The sequence below is a fragment of the Talpa europaea genome (genome assembly GCF_964194135.1).
Source record: "Talpa europaea genome assembly, chromosome: 1".
NCBI classification, from domain to species: domain Eukaryota; kingdom Metazoa; phylum Chordata; class Mammalia; order Eulipotyphla; family Talpidae; genus Talpa; species Talpa europaea.
This window is the reverse complement of record NC_140073.1, coordinates 1,714,441-1,733,233: the sequence shown is the minus strand read 5'-3', so window position 1 is coordinate 1,733,233 and position 18,793 is coordinate 1,714,441. Positions and strand designations below refer to the sequence as shown.

At 59.4% G+C, this 18,793-nt stretch overlaps 1 protein-coding gene across 3 annotated transcripts in view; it reads left to right on the top strand.

Annotated features, from left to right (window-relative positions):
* Window positions 1-3,804: 3,804 nt before the first annotated feature.
* The window catches only part of PPFIA1 (PTPRF interacting protein alpha 1), a gene marked incomplete at its 5' end in the record, with an annotated part of 52,138 nt that continues 37,149 nt past the window's right edge, over window positions 3,805-18,793 (top strand). For all 3 annotated transcript variants that reach the window (XM_084248274.1, XM_084248273.1, XM_084248272.1), the window contains one exon: window positions 3,805-4,071. In XM_084248274.1, the coding sequence (XP_084104400.1) occupies window positions 3,805-4,071 (267 nt within the window). The remainder of the gene's footprint in view (window positions 4,072-18,793) is intronic.

The window sequence follows — 18,793 nt, the reverse complement described above, 5'->3', positions numbered from 1 at the left end:
CCATGGGGGTATTAGGTGACTCTGATCTCAGCTGAAAGCCTCCTCCTAGGGACCATTACTTCTCTAGAAAGGAGAGACCACCGGGGCGGTGTGCGGGGCTGACAACTAGCTCCATCGCCGGTGGCACCCAGGCTTCAGGCACATGATCAAACACAGCCCCTGGGCATAGTGTCCCCTCCCCACCCCCGCCGCTGTGCAGGCTTCATGCAGCCTTAACACAAGAATGGGAGCAAAACCATTTTGTATTTGTTTTCCTGAATTCTGAGCCTTGTAAGGATGCCGCCTAATCTCTGAAATGTTTTTCAGACAAATACTTCTGGGAAATAGTTTGGCTGGGCGGTATAGATAACTCCATACAGGTAGCACTCGAGCTGGCTCCTGAAGCACGTCTCCATGGTTTCTTCTTGCCTAGATCTTATTAAAGCAACAGCAGTGGAGTTTTTCCCACTTAATAAAAAATAAGACACATTCACGTATCTGGAAAACACAGACTCTCACAAAGAAAGGACAACAGCTCCCCCCAGTTCCTAGCAGACACCCCACTTTTAAAATTAGGCACGTCTACATATGCGTGTAGAGTGTGTGAATGTCCACAAACGCGCAGTCATGGAAGCGCGCCCCCCGCGGCATACACAGGTCTGCCTGTCATGAGTTCCCCCCAACACGGCTGTGAATGTCCCCGAGCCCGTGTCCCTCGGAAGTGCACCGAGCCGGCCGGTCACTGCAGACTGGGCTGTTTACAATTCTCACTGGCTTTGCTATCTCGGGGCATGAGATGAACAAACGACAGTGAATGAAATCTGGGCTTCTTGCTTCCCCGCAGCTACGCAAACGGGCCTCTCCCTGTGCTCGGGAAGCCGCTCTGGGACGTCGGCTCCTTCCTCCCCTGTGGCCCCACCGCCCCCCCACGTCGCACGCAGTCTAGGACACACGTCGTCATGGTTTCCCTTCTCCCCTCCAGGCTGTGACCTGGGGGGTGTCCTGTGTTTCCCCCAAAGTTAGGTCCTGCCTGGCTCACAGAGCTCTACGAATGTTTGTGGAATGAGTGAGCATTCTGCTCCTTTGGAGGACGTGTTGGCGATGTGCTTGTTTCTCTCTCTTTTTTTTTTTAAGATTTATTTATTTATTTATAAAAGCACAGTCAGAAGCGCGGGAGGGTGAGAGGATTCACCAGAGCCAGCGTGGGGAGCAGAGCAGGCAGAAGGACCGAAGGACACGGCTGAGGGGAGCAGCGGGCGGCAGGAGAGGTCTGCGCGCCATGTGGGACCCTGGCCGGCGGCCGGGGAACAAACCGGTGCTGCAGAGGCTGTGGGCAGCCTCGCAACCCAGCGCTCAACCCCTGCGCCACTGGGGAGGCCCTTTTTTTTATTTGTGGGACCCTCTCTGGCAGCCGGGGAACAAACCCGGGCGCTCAACTGCTGCGCCACCAGGGGAGGCCCGATGTGCTTGTCTCTGAGGAGAGGGGTCCGACGTGCAGGCGCCGGCATGGGCTGCGAGGATTGGGCTGGTGCCCCTGAGGAGAGCTGGTACCTCCCTCTGCGCCGGACCCTGGGGCAAGGGCGCAAGTTCCTATTTCTGTGCAGTCACTCAATACCTATTCCCTAGATCAGAGACTGACGGATGGCTGCCGGGCCTGGGAAGGAGGACAGGTCATGGGCGGGAGCACGTGGCCGTCACGGCTCACAAGAGGGCCAGGGAGACCCTCGGACAGGGTCACTCCCACGTCCGCGGGCCTTGCCTAGACCCAGCGAGCCCCGGGCTCGGCTGCCCCGGGGCGAGCAGCAGCCAGGGACCTCAGGGACCTCGGGGACCTCAGGGACCTCAGGGACCTCAGGGACCTCGGGGGCCGCGCACGCGGGGCTGCCCACCCCACACGCAGGTGCGCGAGGCCTGTTTCGGGTCGGGGCCCGCAGCGCGGCCTGCGTGGGCTTCTCAAAGGCGCGTGTCTGGAGCCGCCGGCCGGCCCGGGCTTCTCAGTTCGCAGCAGGGTGAGGCGTGGGCACGAAGGCCAGGACGTCCGCGCCGGGCTCCCGCGGGGTCTCTGCCCGGCCCGCCTCCCCGGCCTGTTCCCTCGGGCACCCGCCCCGCGGCCCCGCTGCAGGTGACCGAGGAGGGCCGGGCTCCGCGCCCGCCCGGGAGCCTCACGCGGGAGCCGGGCGACGGCAGGAGGCGAGGCCGGGCGCCCGGCAGGCGGGGCCCCGCGAGCAGCCCGCGCCTCGGAGCCCCGCGGCCCCCCGAGCGCGCCCGCGAGGCCCCCCGTGCCCCCCCCACCCCCGGGCTCGGGCCCCCGGCCAGGACGAGCCGGTGACCGGCCCTGGGCGCGCGGCCCCGAGGTGCCCTGACGCCCGGCTCCGGCCCGACAGCGACGCCGCGGGGGGCGCCCGAGACGCCCGGGGCCGCGGGACGCGGCGGCCGCGAGGCGGGGGGCGCCGGACAGGGGACCCCGGCGGGGCGGGGCGGGGCGGGGCGGGGCGGGGCCGCGGGTTCCGGCCAATCGGGGCCCGCCTGGCGCCCCGCCCACCGAGGAGGCGGCGCCTGCGCACTCGGCCGCCGGGCTCGGGCGCGCCCCTCCCGGGGCGGGGCGGGGCGCGGGAGGAGCGGGCCCGGCGGCGCTCGGCGCTGACGCACGCACCGACGCGCCCGACGTCGGGCACGTTGACGCCCGCGACGCGCCGCCGGGCCCGCTCCTCCTGCGCTCGGCCAGTGTCCGGCGGCGGCCGGGCTCGGTGACTGCGGCGGGCCGGGGCCGGGGCCGGGGCGCGGGCGGGCGCCGGCGCGGGCAGCCGTGGTCGGGCCCCGAGCGCGCCCGGGCGAGCACCGCCCCGAGCCGCCGCGGCGCCTCCTCGCCGCTCCCGCCGGCCAGCAAGGTGAGGGAGCGGGCTGCGGGCTGCGGGCTGCGGGCTGGCGGCGGGGCCGGCCTGTCACCGGGGCGCGGGCCGGGCGCGGCGAGGCGCGGGGCCCGGCCGGCGCCCTCCCCGGCCCCGGCCCCGGCCCCGCGCCGCCCGACCCGGCCGCCTCCCCCCCGGGCCCGGAGCTCGGCGCGCCGGTGCGGTGGCGGCGCCGGGTCGCGCTCGCCGGCAGGTGCGCGGTCGGGGCGCCGGGGCCGGGCTCCTGCCCGCCGCCGCGGCCCGTCGCCACTTCGGGACACCCGGTCGCCGTCCCGGCCTCGCCGCGGCGGCTGCCCGGCCCGCTCGGCCAGAGGCGCCCGCGTCTTTCTGGGGAGGGGGTGCCGACTTACGCCGGCCGAGTCGGGCCGGCCTCCGGGCACCTCTCCCGGCCCGGAGCCCGGGAGCCGCCGGTCTCCCGCCGCTGACTGCACACATTCCTGGGAGATGCCGGATGGGTTTTGTGCTTGTCAGTTTTCCTGGCTGCGGCTCCTTCCGCGCTTCCCTGAGAGATGATGGGTGGCTGGGTTTTGACTTTCTCTCCCACGCCGGGAAGTAGGGCCAGAAGGCCACACACGCACACTTGTTCGCGGCGCTGGAGAGTGCAGCGCTGCCCACAGTACCGCAGGGCTTGCTCTTCACACGTCGGGGTGTCCTCTGGTTTTCACCCTTCCCTGGGGGCGCCCCTTGACTTTACAGAACACTGTAATGGTTCCTGGCCTCAGGTCCCCATGGCGGGTCCTGGCAGTCCAGCTTGCAGTGTTGCTCGCCAGCGTATTCTTGCACCACCGGCCCTGTGGGTGGGAGGGAAGAGCCAGGCAGCCGCCTCTCGCTTGTGCATGGCTGAGCACTTTTCGGGTGCAGCCTGGAGGAGCCTTTCTTTCGCGCCACTTATCTAACCTCTGGGTCTCTCTCCAAGATGATGTGCGAGGTGATGCCCACCATCAGCGAAGCGGAAGGCCCCCCTGGAGGAGGAAGCGGGGGCCCAGGGCCCGGCTCCCCTTCGCAGCCAGATGCAGACTCCCACTTTGAACAGTTGATGGTCTCCATGCTCGAAGAGAGGGACCGTCTCCTGGACACGCTGCGAGAGACTCAGGAAACGCTGGCATTGACCCAGGGGAAGCTGCACGAAGTTGGTCACGAGAGGGACTCCCTGCAGCGGCAGCTCAGCACCGCACTTCCGCAGGTACGGCCGCCAGGTCCTTCTCCCTTCCCTGTTTAGTGCCTCTCCGGCACAGCCCTTGCCCTTGGTGGCACTGCGGGCTGGTGTTTGTCAGTTGCCTGTCAATGAAGTTACTGAGGACTGACCTTCTGGGGGAGGCCACACCCCTGAAGTCAGGTCACAGTGCCATGTAGCTCCCGTTCCTTTCTTGGGGGCAGCAGAAAGCACGGCGGAGGCCGGGGAGTGGGCACAGCGTTTTTGAAGAGGTCCCCGAGGCACTGAGCTCCGTGGGGCCTCCCGTGCTGTTGTCATCAGCCGGTTCCCAGCACGTTCCCATGGGGTGCAGGTGGAACCCCATGACCTCAGGACATTCAGTGCACGTGGAGAATTGACGTCACAGTCCATATTTTGCAGGACACCTGTGCTTTGTAAATCGAATTTGTTTTAAGGGATGGAAAAGTGGATTTGATTCCTTTGGAGCTTTCTTCTTGGCAGATGAGAGTTACAAAGCTCAGAATTGCTAAGTATATTACATTCGGATCAGTGTTTCCGAGCCCTTTCTTATGGGACTGAGTGAGGATTTAATGATAGGTGGAGGGAGAAAGTGTCGCCTAGAAGAGCGTGAGGTTATTTCGGTGTTTATGAGCTGTCTGGGTGCCATTTTACTTATTCATAATAGGTGCCTTTATGGCGCTTTCAGGTAGAGCCGAATAGCCCGCATTAGCCCCATGACGGGTGTGCAGCGGTAAATTAGTAAATGAATAATTACTGGCCTTAATGCGTTTCTTGGCTTTAGTCAGTTCTCTTGAAAGATTGATAAGCTGAGCATTTGGATTTCTTTTCTTAGCAGCAATGATTTGATGTTAGTGGTGTAATATCCCTTCTTGTTGGGTTGAAGAATCATTACAGTTTTTCTCACTTGAATCTTATAAACTACCAACGTTGCTTAGGTCAGATTTCATTACCACAGCGGAAAGCATTGGCCAGATTACATTTTACCAGGATTTCCAGTGACTTGTGGGTCCTTCCAGTAGTCTGGGTGGTTTGTGTGTGTTGGTGCTTGTGCTTGTTATCATGTGATTTGAGTACCGAACTGAGTGTCAGGTGTCAGATGCGGTGGTTTGGGGAAAGAAGGGCCGCCAGGGCCGGGCTGGGAGGAGCATGTGAGTGAGTGTGGCTGTCACGCCAGCCGTGAGCCGTTGCTCAGGACGCGTTTCTAGCGACCGCTCCTGTGGTGGCCAGGCGAGAGGAGGAAGGGTTGATGTCAGCGGCTCGCCTCGCCACCTGAGCTCCTGAGGCCAGCAATTCAGAAACTCGGGTGGGGGGGGGGGTGGTGAGAGGATTCACCAGAGACACAGCGGGGAGCAGAATAGGCGGATTGACTGAAACACACTGTGAGGGGAGCAGCGGGGAGACAGGAGAGGTCTGCTGTGCTCTGTGGGTCAGCTCCCTGGCTGGGGGTCAAACTCAGGCCGCAGTGGCTGCTGATAGCTTGGTAGCTCTGAGACTCAACCCCTCCCCTCTCTTGGCCAACTATTTGAAAGCTTCCCTTCCTGGCACTCGTGTCATGTTTGGTGGGTTAGTGTGGCCACCCGTGCGTGGGGGTGCAGTAAGTGCACTTGCGCTCCGGGCACACGCCACAGGCGGGTTAGCGGCACATTAAAGAGGGTGTCGCTGTGAGCTGCATCAGACACTCCAGGCCTCCCTGCACAGCCCAGCGAGGTCTCACTGCGCGCAGCGCCACCTAGACCGAGAACCAGGGCGTGCCGGGCGTCCCGGAAGCCCCTCCCCTCCCCGTAGAGACTCCTGCTGTCTGTCCCTGCCGCATGTCCGTGATGACGACAGATGGGACGTCGGAACGTGGGTGTTTTGCTTCTTGATTCTCTTACAGTTCTGCTCGTGAGCACCCGCGGGTGTCGCACGGGTGTTCTCCGCCGGCGGGCCACCCAGCCTGTGCCTGGACCTCCGGGCTCTGCTGTTCCGCGGTGTCTGCTTGCTTCGAGCTTTTCCAGATGCCCCCTGAAAGCGCTGGCGTGTCTCGGGGTGCAGATGGGTACACTGTTGGTGTGTTCAGGAGGGAGGCGGTGAAGAGGGACGAGTGTGGGTCGTTCACGCTCGGTACTCAGCGCAGAGCTGGGCCGTGACAGTGCTGTGTCCAGCCTCCCCTGCGGCTGTCGGGGGTGTCTGGGGAGACAAGGCTTCCCCGCGCGTGCGGGCGCATCTAGGTTGCCTTTTGCCTGGTTTTTGCCTGGCGCGTCCGTATTGCTGACTGGCTTGAGGCATCCTTCCCCTGTGTCCTGGCCGTGTCTGCGATTTCATCCTCGGAGGAGTGTCTTCCCAGCAAAGGTTTTCATTTTAGTATAGCCCAACGGCCGGTGGCTGCTGTGTTTACTGCTGTTGGCGTTCAGGGAAAGATGTTCTCGTGAGGCTCCCATGGACCGCATCCTAGGAGGCTGTGTGGTCTGCTTTTCCCGCTCCCGCCGCCGCCCTCTGACAGTGGTTCTGCTTATGGTGTGAGGCGCGCCAGGCGTGCCTTCTCGAACGTCAGTGTGAAGCTGCCTGGGCGGCTGGGCAGGGCTTACTGAGGGCCCTGACCTCGGTGCTCGGCTGCATCGCCGCCGTTTTTTCCCTTCAGTTCTCTTCCTCTTGCGTAGCCTTCTGCTCAGAGGCCTGGCACCCCCTGGCTGGGTATATTCACAGGTATTTGATGTTATGGATGCATTATAGCTTTAAAATCCAATTATGTAATTATTTATAACCAGTATATCAAACTGGAATTGATTTTTATGCATTTATTTGACCAATCCATTTATTTCTAATAGTACTTGTTGCGTTTCCCATGTACATACAGTTATGTTTGCAAATGAGTCTTTTTTTTTCCCTTCCTAAGTGCAGACTGTTGTTCCCTTGCCTTGCTGTTGGCCTGGCAGCTCTGGGGTGTCCACAGAGGGAGTGACGATGGGGGCCTCCCTGTCACAGCGGGTTGAGCGCAGTGCTGTGAAGCTGTCCGCAGCCTCTGCAGCGCGGGTTTCATTCCCGGCCGGCCAGGGAGATGCCCACATGGCACACAGACCTCTCCTGTCTCCCCGCTGCTCCCCTCAGCAGTGGATTTTTTCAGTCTGCCTGTTCTGCTTCCCGCTCTGTCTCCGGTGAATCCCCTCACCCTCCCGCGCATCTGGCCTGTACCCTGGTTCTTGTATAAAAATAAATAAATCTTAAAAAAAAAAAGAAAAGCAGTGATGATGGGGCCTGGGGCTCGGCGCCAGCGTCAGGGAGCGTGCCCGTATTCGCCATCCCCTGGCGTGGGTGCTGCAGCTTTCTTACAGACATTTGAATCAAAATTTTCTTAAATGCAATTTCTGCATCTTTTGAGACAATTGATTTTTCTTTTGTGTGCTGATTTAGACGTAAAAGAAGAAAGTGCATTTCTGGAATGAACCTGGTCTCGCCTCCCCCAGCTGGAGTTCGTCTGTGCAAGTTGTGCAGAGGAGTGTGGATCTGTGGTTGCGAGCGACTGGGCTGTCGCTTCGGTGCTTAAGTTTTCCTTGCTCAACTTTGGTATCAGGCCTCATTAAACAGGGTGTAGAGTGTTGCTCTGCTACTCCCAGAAGCGCTTCTGTGGGGCGGCTGCTTTCTTCCTTAGGTTTTTGGAAGGATTGATTGGCAGAACTGGCCGGTATAGCGGGGGGTGGGGGGTGAGGGGGTGGGGGGGGTGTGTGTGTGTGTGTGAAGGCTTTTGATTCCATATTCAGTGCTTTACATTTGATTTTATAGTTCTTGTGTCTAAGGCTATGTCCGGCGTTTTCTGTTTCAGCAATTCGTTGAGGTTTCCCGGCTCGCCGGTGAGCTGAGGTGGCTCATGGCGGCCCTGTGCCCTCGGCGTCTCCAGGGACGCCCCCTTGACTCTCAGCACCGGGGACTGGCGCCTTGTCTCTCAGTCGTGCCGGAGTTGCTGTCAAAAGAACCAACTTTTGGTTTTTATTGATTATTTTTATTGTTTTCTGTTGCATTAATGCCTTTCCATATACTTGTGGTTTGTTTGTTTTTTGTTGTTCTTTTCTCCAGTCTCTTGAGGGGCTTCCTTGAGCTTGAGCCCCGACTCTTTCCAGCGCGTGCTCTGGCGGCTTCCGTGTCTCCTCCAAGCAGATCATAGCCGCAGCCACAGGTTTGATAAGCCCAATTTTCCTTGTATTCTTTTGTCCACAGAGTCTTTAGAAGTGTGTCACTTAATGCCACAGCGCCAGGCGGGGCTGTTCCGGTCACCTTCGTGTTGCTTTCAAGCCCAATTCCACCGAGACCCCCGCCTTAGCCGTTTCAGGCCGCTGTCACCAGATCCCCCCGCGGGCGGCTCACAGGCAGCCCAAGTTGTTTCCGGGGGCCCTGGGGGCTGCTCTGTGGGCGGGCGTGCTTGCCCGTCCTCGGCTTCCCCGCCCCAGGTGGCTGCCTTCTCCCTGCCCGCTGCGGGAGAGGGCGCGGAGCTCCTCCTCTCAGGACCGGTGGCCTCCCCGAGTCCTCGCCCTCCGCGGCTGTCGCCTTGGCTGTAGTGAGTTCGGCGGCCACAGTGCCACCCGCTGTGGTCCCCATGGCCCCCATGTGGTCTTTCAGTCTTTGCGGTGTGGGGCGCGCTCCTCGGGGCCACCCTCGTTTCTCCTAGGCGTTCCTTGAGAGGAGCGCGGGCTGATGGCCACGCCGCGGCCTGCTGCTGCGTCAGGCACAGCGCGTCTGTGGACCGTGTTTCTCTGACTCTCGTGGACACGTTACACGAAGGAGAAAGAAATAGGGGAGAGTAAATTTGGTAACATCTTTCATTTAACCCACATGTCCAAAATGTTATTTCGTTGTGTAATCGGCATGAAAAGACGGATGGGATAGTTTACATTCTTGCTGTCATACCGCCTGTGAAACCTGGCGTCTAGTTTATTCTTGAGACACGTCTCGGCTTGCGGGGCCGCGTTTCCGGTTCCTGCGCTCCCAGCAGCCCCGCGCCCGCCGGGGGCTGTTCCGCCCTTTGTTGTAAGAGGGGTCTGAAGTCTGCCTCTGCGACTCTGGATCCACTCTGCCTATCAATTTGTAAGCACTAGTTAGTTCTAGTTAGAGAGGTCACCCCCCCGTGGTACTAGTAATATACTAGTTAACTAGTTAGTGCTAGTCTGTTCTCGCTAACTTGTGTGCTAGTTATGTACTAGTTAGCAATAGTGTTAGTGCTAGTTATGTTCCAGTTAGCCCCAGTTAGCATTAGTTAGTTCTCAGTAACTCATTATGTACTAGTTATAGACTAGTTAGCCATAGTTAGTACTAGTGGTAGTTATGTACTAGTTCTAGCTAGCGAGGTCTTCCATACTCATTGTACTAGAGAACTAACTGTACTAGTTATGTGCTGGTTAGTCCTGGCTAGTGCTGTGTGTTTGGGGTTGTGTAGTTGGCACCCTCAAGTTCCGAAAGCCGTCATTGGGGTCTGGTGAACTTCCAGGCCGTGAAATGTCCCTCTTGTCTCCAGCAGCGCTTCCTGCCGCAGAGCCCTCCGGGGGGTGGCGTTTGCCACGTGAGAGCTCAGCTCCTTCTGCCGGGTGTCGTCTGCTTCCACCTGTGTGTGATCTTGTGTGAAGGTGTCCTCTCAGATAGTGCGGTTAGCTTTATTTTAATCATCTTAACAGTCTTTCTCTCTCAGGTATTTGCTCTATTTAAATAGACATTTCAGTTATAGGTGCCACATCACTGTCTTCTTGTAGAATGACAGTGTTTTTAATTCTCTGTTTCTAGAGAATTCCTAGATAACAGGGTGCGGGTTAGGTGGAAGCCTGATTTAGTCCTTTCCCGACACTGCTTTTGCCTTGGACTCTCGATCTGTGTTGAAGCCCCCACTCCTTTGGTGTCATTGTTAGCTGCGCTGCTCAGTTTCAGGTGCGGCCTTGTCGGCATTGCTCATTGTTTTTAAGGTCGCTGCTTATTCAGAGTCTCCCTCACGGTTACCCTGTTTGTTGCTCGTCACTCCTCACGTTCCATGTTTCCGCCAGAGACTGCTCTCTTCCCTGGAGAGCTGTCTTTAATATTTTTTTTAATTCACGTCTGTGGGTGATGAATTGTCTCATTTTTGTTTGCCTGGTAAGTCTTCCTTTTGCCTTCCCTCTTGAAGAATGTTTCTGTTGAGCATAGAATTCCAGGTTGCTGGTGATTTTCTTCCGGCATTTTAGATGCCGTCTGATGTCTTCTGGCTTCCTCCCTTTTTCTTGAAACGTCAGCTCTCCGTGTTACTGCAGCCCCATCAGAGGCAGTGTCTTTGCCCTTGGCTGCTTTGAACATTTTCTTCTTACCTCAGGCATTAGCAGAACTGCCGAAACCCAAGATGTGTTTGTCTTTGTTGAGTCAGTGGCTCGATCCTTTAATCAAGTTTTGGCATAAATTTTGTTTTGACCATCATCTCTGTAGATACTGTTTATACCCATTCTGTCTTTTCCCACTTGTAGTGTCCTCATTGATATGCACATTTGGGCCTTTTTAACCCTGTCCTTCTGGTCTTCCGAGAATACTTCTCCTGTATTTTATGGACTTTTTTGTCTGACTTCTATCGAGGTGTTCTTTTTTTGATTCTCCAGTTCACTGATTCTCTCTTCAGTTGTGTTCGATCTGCTGTTAAACCCATAGATTGAATCCTTAGTTTCAGTTAAATACCGTTTTCAGTTCTAGACGTTGTTTTGATTTTCTGGTAAAGATTTTCCTTTTCTCCAGTATATTTTGAACAGCTGAAGTTTGCATCTGATAACTGCCTTGTCTGTGGCCCCCGCTGAGTCATTTCATTTTTCTTTTGGTCCTGTTTGTTGTTATGTCCTTTTTTTTTTTTTTTTTTTCCCTTTAATTTGCACCTTTAGGTCCAAGAAGCCATGCAGTTCTGGGCCAGGCTCCTCCCTGCAGCATGTCCTTCACACCCCTCAGCGTGGGGGCAGCTCTTCAGAGTGTTCGGGGACTTAGTCTCTGAGCCTGTCTCCACGCCCCTCGCCTGCTCTGGGGCAGCGCCTGCACTCTTCTGATGCCAGACTGTTTCCCAGGGTCACCCTCCTGGCACATCTGAAGCCCAGGTTTTATGCCTAGACACCATGAGGTTGCTGAAGGTTCAGCCTCTCGGCAGAGTTTGCGGCATACTGGGCTTGTTTCTGCACTCCCCTTTTCTCGGGATCTTCGCCCCGTGAGCCCTGCCTGAGTTGTTAGGCCTCCACTCAAATGTGTGTCTTCCCAGCCCCGTGAAATGTCCAGAGCCCTGTTGTGAGCCGGAGCTTCCTGCTTGTCTTTGAAGCAGGAGGAGAGAGAGATCAGATCTCACAGAGGCCCACATGTGGCCAGACGCAGTCTGTCCTGCGCCAGTTGGCATCCACTGAGTGGAGGCCAAGGTCCAAGCCCAAGCTGCATGTGCGAGAGGGTCACTGCTCAAAGACTCCCCTCCCCAGCCGTTGGAACGGCAAAGCTCTGTCCCTGTTCATATCAGCCCTGGCTCAGGCCACCAGGGCCCCCCGTGCTTCTCCAGGAGCGCTGCTGAGCAGCGTGCTGGCCTTGCGCTGGGGCTGTTTCTGCTGGTGCCCGGGAGCCAGGGTGAGCTTGGGGACACCACTGATCACGCGCGCTGCCCTCCCCTCGGGGCGGCATGGGCCGTGACCGTGCGTGGTGGCGCCCGGGCTGGCCTTGGCCCCCAGCCGGCCCGCACTGGCCCGCTTTCCCGGTGTAGCCGGGGGAGTGCCTGGGTGCCCACGGGTGTCGCGTGTCTCCCAAGTGGTGAGCCGCGGGTGTCACAGCAGAGAAGAGCAGAGGCTGTGTGGCTGAGGCATAGTGGAGGTCCTCACCCCTGGCGGCGCCGCCGCGGAGACAGGTCTGGTGGGTGCGGTCGCGTAGCGTGCCGCCGCGGTAGGCAGCTGGCTCGGTTTCGTTCCCTAGATATGCGGGGCTGAGTCAGAGTTGGCTGTTGCGGCCACATTCCTCAAAGCGTGTATTAAAGTGAATTTGGCAGTTGTCTTAATGGGAAATGAGGGATTTGTTTCATAACTCAAGATTGCCTTATATTTGGGTGTACGTGCTATGTAGGTAATGTTTAAATAAAATTAAAAATTTGGGTATAAGGCTAAATAATTATAGACCGGCCTGCTTTCTTAGTGTAGCGTAACATAATCCGGCTTTCTAATCTGACCCTTATTGCCTTGGGAAGTTAAAAAAAGGCAAAGTTTGTTTTTGGGGTTTTTTTGTATAGAAGAACTGGGGTGTAGGCTAAAGGAGTGGGTGGGATTCACCAAGACAGAGTGGGGAGCAGAACAGGCAGGTCCACTGAAACACACTGTTGAGGGGAGCAGCGGGGAGACAGGAGAGGTCTGTGGGCCATGTGGGTCAGCTCCCTGGCTGGAATTGAACTAAGGCCGTGGTGGCGCCAGAGGTGAGACTCGACCCCTTGGTCCCCAGGGAGGCCGACAAGTAAAAGATTTTATTTTATTTATTTTATTGTTAATATTATTAAGCAACTTTTTAATGTCTTTTTTTAAAAAAGATTTATTTATTTCTGCATACAAGAGCTGGGGTACAGGCCAGACGTGTAGAGGGTGAGAGGATTCACCAGAGACAGAGCGGGAAGCAGAACAGGCAGATTAACTGAAATCCACTGCTGAGGGGAGCAGAGGCGAGACAGGAGGGGTCTGCTGTACCATGTGGGTAGCTCCCTGGACGGCTGGGGATCGAACTTGTGCTGCAGAGGCTGCGGACAGCTTCATAGTTTGCGTCTTAACCCCTTGTGCCACCAGGGAGGCCCAAGGCAAAGATTTTAAATGGAGAAATTTGAACAAAATAAATGCATCTGGGGACAGTGGTGCTCTGAGCAGGAGGTGGGCAGTGCTCACTCCGCCTGAGCTGGTGCGGATGCTGCGCGGGCCTCGCTGCCCACAGCTGTTGCCTCATCGCTGGGGAAGTCCAGCTGGGGTGATCGCTGCCTTCTTTTTGGCCAGGATATTAAAACCTCTTGCTGTAAATTGTAATTGTTGAGGAGATGATAAAAACAGTAAAGCTGATGCTTAGTACACTGTGATTTTTAACACTGGAAGCGTTGAGTGTTAACTTGCATACCCTTTGGCCTGGCAGGTCCGTTTCTAGGTGTGCACCGCAGAGCCATCAACACCCCCTTTTTATATTTTAAGTCATGCTCATTGCTATCGTGAAACGATGCTCATGAAAAGACCTGGGAAATCCACGCGGTGCCCGAGTTGTGATGGGAAGCAGATGGCGAGAAAGCCGCTCACAGTGAAGCTTCTCGGTTCGGGCAGGATGCGGGAAGATGCAAGTCGTGAGTCAGGCGTTTGTGCCTGCGGTGGCCAGAGCCCGGCCTGTGGGGAACAGAAGGTCACGGAGAGGAGGCAGCCGCTGCCTGAACGGGCTAGGATAAGGGAAAACAGCCCCCTCGCTTGCATCTGGTTAGAGGGCGTGCGTGCCCGCAGCTGGAAGGGCGGCGGGGCAGCGTGCGGGGCGGCGTGCCGGGCGGCGGAGCCAAGTGGCCTCCCCAGCTGCCGGGCCGGGCCGGGCCGGGTGTCGTCTGGGTCCAGCACAGCGCGCTCTGGAGGCCACTCTGCGATCCGCAGTGGGCGTGAAGTGGGGAGGATGGTTCAGAACAGAACAGCTGGCACAGCGAGAGAGTGATGCCCGCCAGGGAAAGGGGCATGGGAAGCAGGGTCTCCACCACTTGACGGCTTCCGGGAAATAGTTCAGCAGCTCTGTTCAAATCACAGCTAGCGCGGATTCAAAAGGTATGTGCTTAGCCCAGCGCTGCGCTGTGTGCCGGCCCCCGCGGCCCTGCCCTGGTGCCAGCGGAGCCTGGCGGCACAGGCGCGAAGTCCTCCAGTGGGTGGCGGCAGAGGCTGCCTTCGCATTTGTGGCGCACACGGTGCGGCTATAGGGAGGGAGAGGGTGTTCTGGAGTGAAGCTGCAGCTTCTCCCTGTGTCTCCTTAGCCGGGACCAGCAAGGGGCACGGGGCATCCGCGGCTTACCGGTGCATTGGCAGCTGGTAAGCAGGCGGCCTGCCCGGGAGGAGACATCCCCAGGTGCCTCTTGGGCCATGTCAGAATAATCGATCTTTTTTTAAAGGTTTGTATAAAAAAAAAGCTCTGTCCTCAGCTCTCTTCCTGCCACTGCCCTTGAATGCCAGCCGTGGCCACCGCTGCGTAGGCCGCCGGGTTGGGTGCTGTCCTCTCCGAGGCTCCACCACCGGTCCTCCAATGAGGTGGCGCCTCAGCAGCAGCTCATGCGGCATCCTGAGAGCGGAGGGTGGGGCGGTGTGGTCACCAACCTGGCCACTCCCCTGCTGGTTGGGGTGCCTGCCCTGAGACCCCGGAAGTGGCTCCTGGACCTAAAGGGCGAGCGCCTGCCTGCGGGAAGGCTCGGGGTGGGGCCTGGCTAGACGGGAGGTGTTGGGTGCTGTCTTATGGGCTGCGCGCGCCCTGGGCCCGCTGACTCGGTGGCTAAGCCCGGGGTGACCATCCGCCGTGGTGGTCCCTGCTCCGCCCCTCAAGAGGCCGCACCAGCTCTGCCGCGCCCGTTGGGTTTTGCGGTGTTTTCCGAGCACCCTGTCAGCTGTGAAAGGTCCCGGCTCTTGTGTAAACCTTTGTCAAGACGCCGTGGAGTCCCAAACCATTTGCGCTTTCGATTTCATATGAAAACTTGCGATTCTGTTTTGATGCAGAATTTACTTTTAAACCTAAGAGGGAGGGAAATAGTTTGTACTGACAAGGTAAGTGTTGGACGTGCCTGCGGAGGTCAGTTTCTCGGCTTCGTCCGCCTAGCTGCGAATTCGAGCCCCGTCCCCCTTTGTGATGCCCCATCCCTGCACCTCAGGACAAGCTTTTTGCCTCAGGTGAAGCTTTATTTCCGTTCCAGCAGGTTAGTGGCAACAGCAGGAGGTCATTAAAAGTGGAAATGGATATGAGTCCTAGAGCGCAGGCCGCGCTGCCCGTTGGGAGGGCGCCCCGGCCCTCCGCACCGCCCCCTGCGCGAGGCCCTTCAGGTCTGCCCGGCTGTGGCCACCAGCCCGCAGCGCCTGTCTCAATCCTGTTGGCCTCCTGGTGGATTCTGGTCAGTGTCGGTTTGTGTCACCTGAGCCTGTTCTCCAGAGCTGAACCTTTTGCCCAGAAATGATGGTGACATTTGCAAGCATTATGTCAAACCAAGCTCTGAACTGATTTCATTGCTTAAACATCGTTTTCCCTCTTCTCAGAGCGAGCCTAGAAAATGTCAAGTGGAAATAAATGGCTGCATTGCCCCGTCCTCTATTTTAAGGTGAAAATACTCCAGCAGCGTCTCCCAGCCCCTCCCCACTGCCTCTGTCCACCCTGCCCTTCCTCCTGACCCCTCCCCTGCCCTGCGCCCCCAGAGCCGGGTGCTCATCCTCGCTGCCTGCCCTCCCTGTCTGCTCGCCGAGGCACCGGGCCGGGGTTGGCAGGGCCAGCAGCGGCGGACTTGGTCCTCCGGGAGCCCTGGCCCCCGAGACCTCTGCTTGCGGCCTGGGGCCTGCGCGCCCGCTCTGGGCCTCCTCCCGGCCCTGCCGGCTCTGGCCACGGATCTGGCGCCTTGCGGGAAGCCTGTCTGGGACCTGCCTGCAGAGCTGTGTGCTCGCTGTGGGGCGGGGGCGGCTCCTGCCCGTCCCGGTCCCCGAGGGCGCGTCTGTCGGTCCCGGGTGCTTCCAGAACCCATGGGGCTCATAGGGGCATCAGGCAGCTACTGTGTTCTTGCTCTTGGGCCCCCGCTCCCCAGCACTGGCCTCACCTCAGAGGCTCACTGCTCCGTGGGCTGGGCGCGGGGCTCTTGCTGCTGGTCTCCTAGAGCCCACTCTGCCTCTGTTCACACACCGCCCCCGTGAGCCCATCCTGGGTGCCCGTCCAGCCCTGCCCGGGACAGGAAGGGCTTGCCCAGTCCCTGGCCCAGGCCTGTGTGTGATGAGCCCCCTGGGCCTTCCCAGTGAGACCGGCTCATCCTTCTGCCCACCCACTCCCAGCTCACCCTACTCCTCCCTGCACACTGCCCTGGCCAGCCTGCCGTCATCCTGGCCCTCTGTGCTTCTGTGCAGCGGCTCTCACCAGCTGGGTCGCTGGTTCCTGCTTGGAATCCAGCTTGGGGGGCCGTCTCCTTCAGCACCCGCGCTGCCGGTCAAGGCTGGCCTGTCTGCCTGTCCTGCAGCGCAGCCTGAGGAGGCAGGCCTGACCAGGTGTGCACAGCCCTGGTGGGCGGCCTCCCACTCAGGATGGGACATGAGCCTGCTCTGACCTGCTCTCCTGAGCATGTCAGTGTAGCTAGATTTAAGGACAGAATCCCCCAAACACAGGCAGGCCCCAACGGAGAAAGAGCCTTCAGGACAGGGTCAGGACAGCAGTCCAGCATGGCAGGTGTCCACTGGCGAGGCCCGGGCCTGCCCCAGTCCTCTGCGCTCTGTCCGCCAGGCAGGACACGTGGCTTCCTGGGTCAGGGCACAGTAGAGACTGGAGTACACGGTGGAATCAGAACTTGATTCAGACTCACTGTGTGAACCTGGAGTCAGGTGAGCTTTCCCGGCTAACGCCGAAATAAATCCCCTGGAAGTGGTGGGTCTAGTGGGAGAGCCGCACTGCCTGAGGGTCCCCTAGTGGGGTCACAAATAACCGCACAGCAGGGGCCCTAAGTGATGTGGAAGCCGAGCTTGGCCCTGTGGAAGCCTTGGGAGGCCCCGAAGGCAGAGCCACAGGACAGCAGGCAGGAGGGGCGCCTCGCCCACGGAAGTGCTGGGACCCAGGCCCGCACACCAGGCGTGCTCTGAGCACCTCCTTCTGGAGCCGGGCTCCCCTGCACCGAGCCCTGTGCCAGGCCGGCCTAGAGGGCCAGAGTAAGTGTGCTTACGGTGCGTAAGAAGAGGAGTTAACCCCATGAACACAAAAGAAACAAGTGCAGGCGGGCATGGCAAGAAGCCACTTTGAAATTGCGCGAATGAAAGAGATTAGCCGGGAGGAGGAAGCTGGGAGCGCACACGGTCCAAGACGCAGCCGCTGACTCCCAGCCGTGGCCAAGCCTGACCCGCACCGCCACCTCGGCGCCGAGGCTCACACACACTCAAGACCCCGCTCCCGCAGGCCCGCAGTCAGCTCCCCTCCGGCTTGGCCTCACGGCCGCCCCACTGCAAGGAGCTGGTGCCGGCCTGGCTGGCGCCGGGTGTTAGCCGCCTGCGCGTCGGCCGCGCTGCTCTCCGGGGCAGATGAGAGTCAGGGATCGCATCTGACTAAACCCGGCGTGTGTGAAACCAGTCCCTGCGAGAACTTGGTGGGGAACGAGGAGAGCCGGCCTCGGGGCCCCTCCCCACACCCCCGCCGGAGGCTGTGGTCTGGATGCAGCCCTCTGCGGGGCTGGAAGGCGCCGTGTGCGCGGCGTCCTCCTGTCGGCTGGCGCCTCCACAGGCTCCCGACGGTCGTCCGCGCCGTCGCTGATTTTGTGCTCTTAGGTTGCCTTGTCTTAAAAATGTGTGTGGGTGTGGGTGCGCGCACGCGCGTGTGCAGGAAATTATGCACAACGTGAAATTTGCCGTTTGGGCCCCTGACTGAACGGCTGGATGATTTTAGTGACGTCTGTCCCAGGTTGCCCTCGGGGAGGTTGCCGCCTTGGGCAGGCCACAGCCCCTGGGTGCCAGGCACTGGCAGGTCTCCCCCCTTCCCTGACCTCGCGGAGCTGTGAAGCCCCGGCAGTGCTTGGGGTGCAGATTCCTCTTCAGAGGGAGCCAGTAGGATCCTGACGCACAAGGAGCTGCGCCTGGGGTCACAGTGTGGTGTTTGTCCCGACCCTGGGCAGGGCCTCCCGCCGCCTCAGGGCCAGCTCTCCCCGCTGCCTGGCCAGCCGCTGTCTCGGTCTCCGCCCGCCCCCACCACCCACTCTTGGCAGCACCTTGTGGTTAAAGTTCACCCATGAAGTCCCCCTCCGGCGGAGACCGGGAGTCCCCCTCTGGAGGGGGGTGGGGACAGCAGGGGCCCCCAAAGCCAGGAGATCAGGGCCTCCCTACAACCAAGAAGGCGCCCTAGAGGGGGTAGGGAGGGCCAGAGAGCACCTCCGTACCCCCACTTCTCTCTGCACCGGCATCACGAGAGCTGCTGCTGTCCTGCTCCTCGCAGGGGCGCAGTGTGTGGGGGGTGGTCAGGTCCTGGGCCGGGCCTCCGGGGGGCTCTCCCTTCCCCAGCCGGGGGTGGGAAGGGCGGGCTTTGCCTTCCGCACGGAGTCTCTGTAGGTTTTCTTGAACAGCGGTTTCCCCGTTTGTCGCTGGGAGGACCGTCCGGAGGCTTCTTGTGTGTGATTTTTCTCCAGCTCTGCTGGGGCGCAGGCCCGCGGAGCCCCACAGGCTGTCCCGCTGCAAAGTGACCGCCGGTCGTGGGCTCTGGAAGAAGTGCTAGTGTAGCAGAGAAATGACCTGCCTCCCACCCGCTCCTCCCAGAGTCACAGCCTTCAAGGAAAAAATAAGCGCATTTGCCCGTTCCCGCAGCTGCCGGCAGCTCTCCTGTGGCGCGGCTCGCCGGGGCGGCCGAGGACCGCCGGCCAGGGAGCCGCAGCGCCGCTGTCCCGCGTCGTTTCCTGTGACTGAGTGTCGGGGGTCTGTCACTTCTGCGGGGGCCCTCTCGCTTGTGTCCTTTGAAGAGAAAGCTCTTGCAGTGCAGGGAAACAATGGCAGGGGCAGGTGATTTTAATTATTTTGGCGTTTTGCTCCTTTGAGAATGTGCAGGAGGAGGT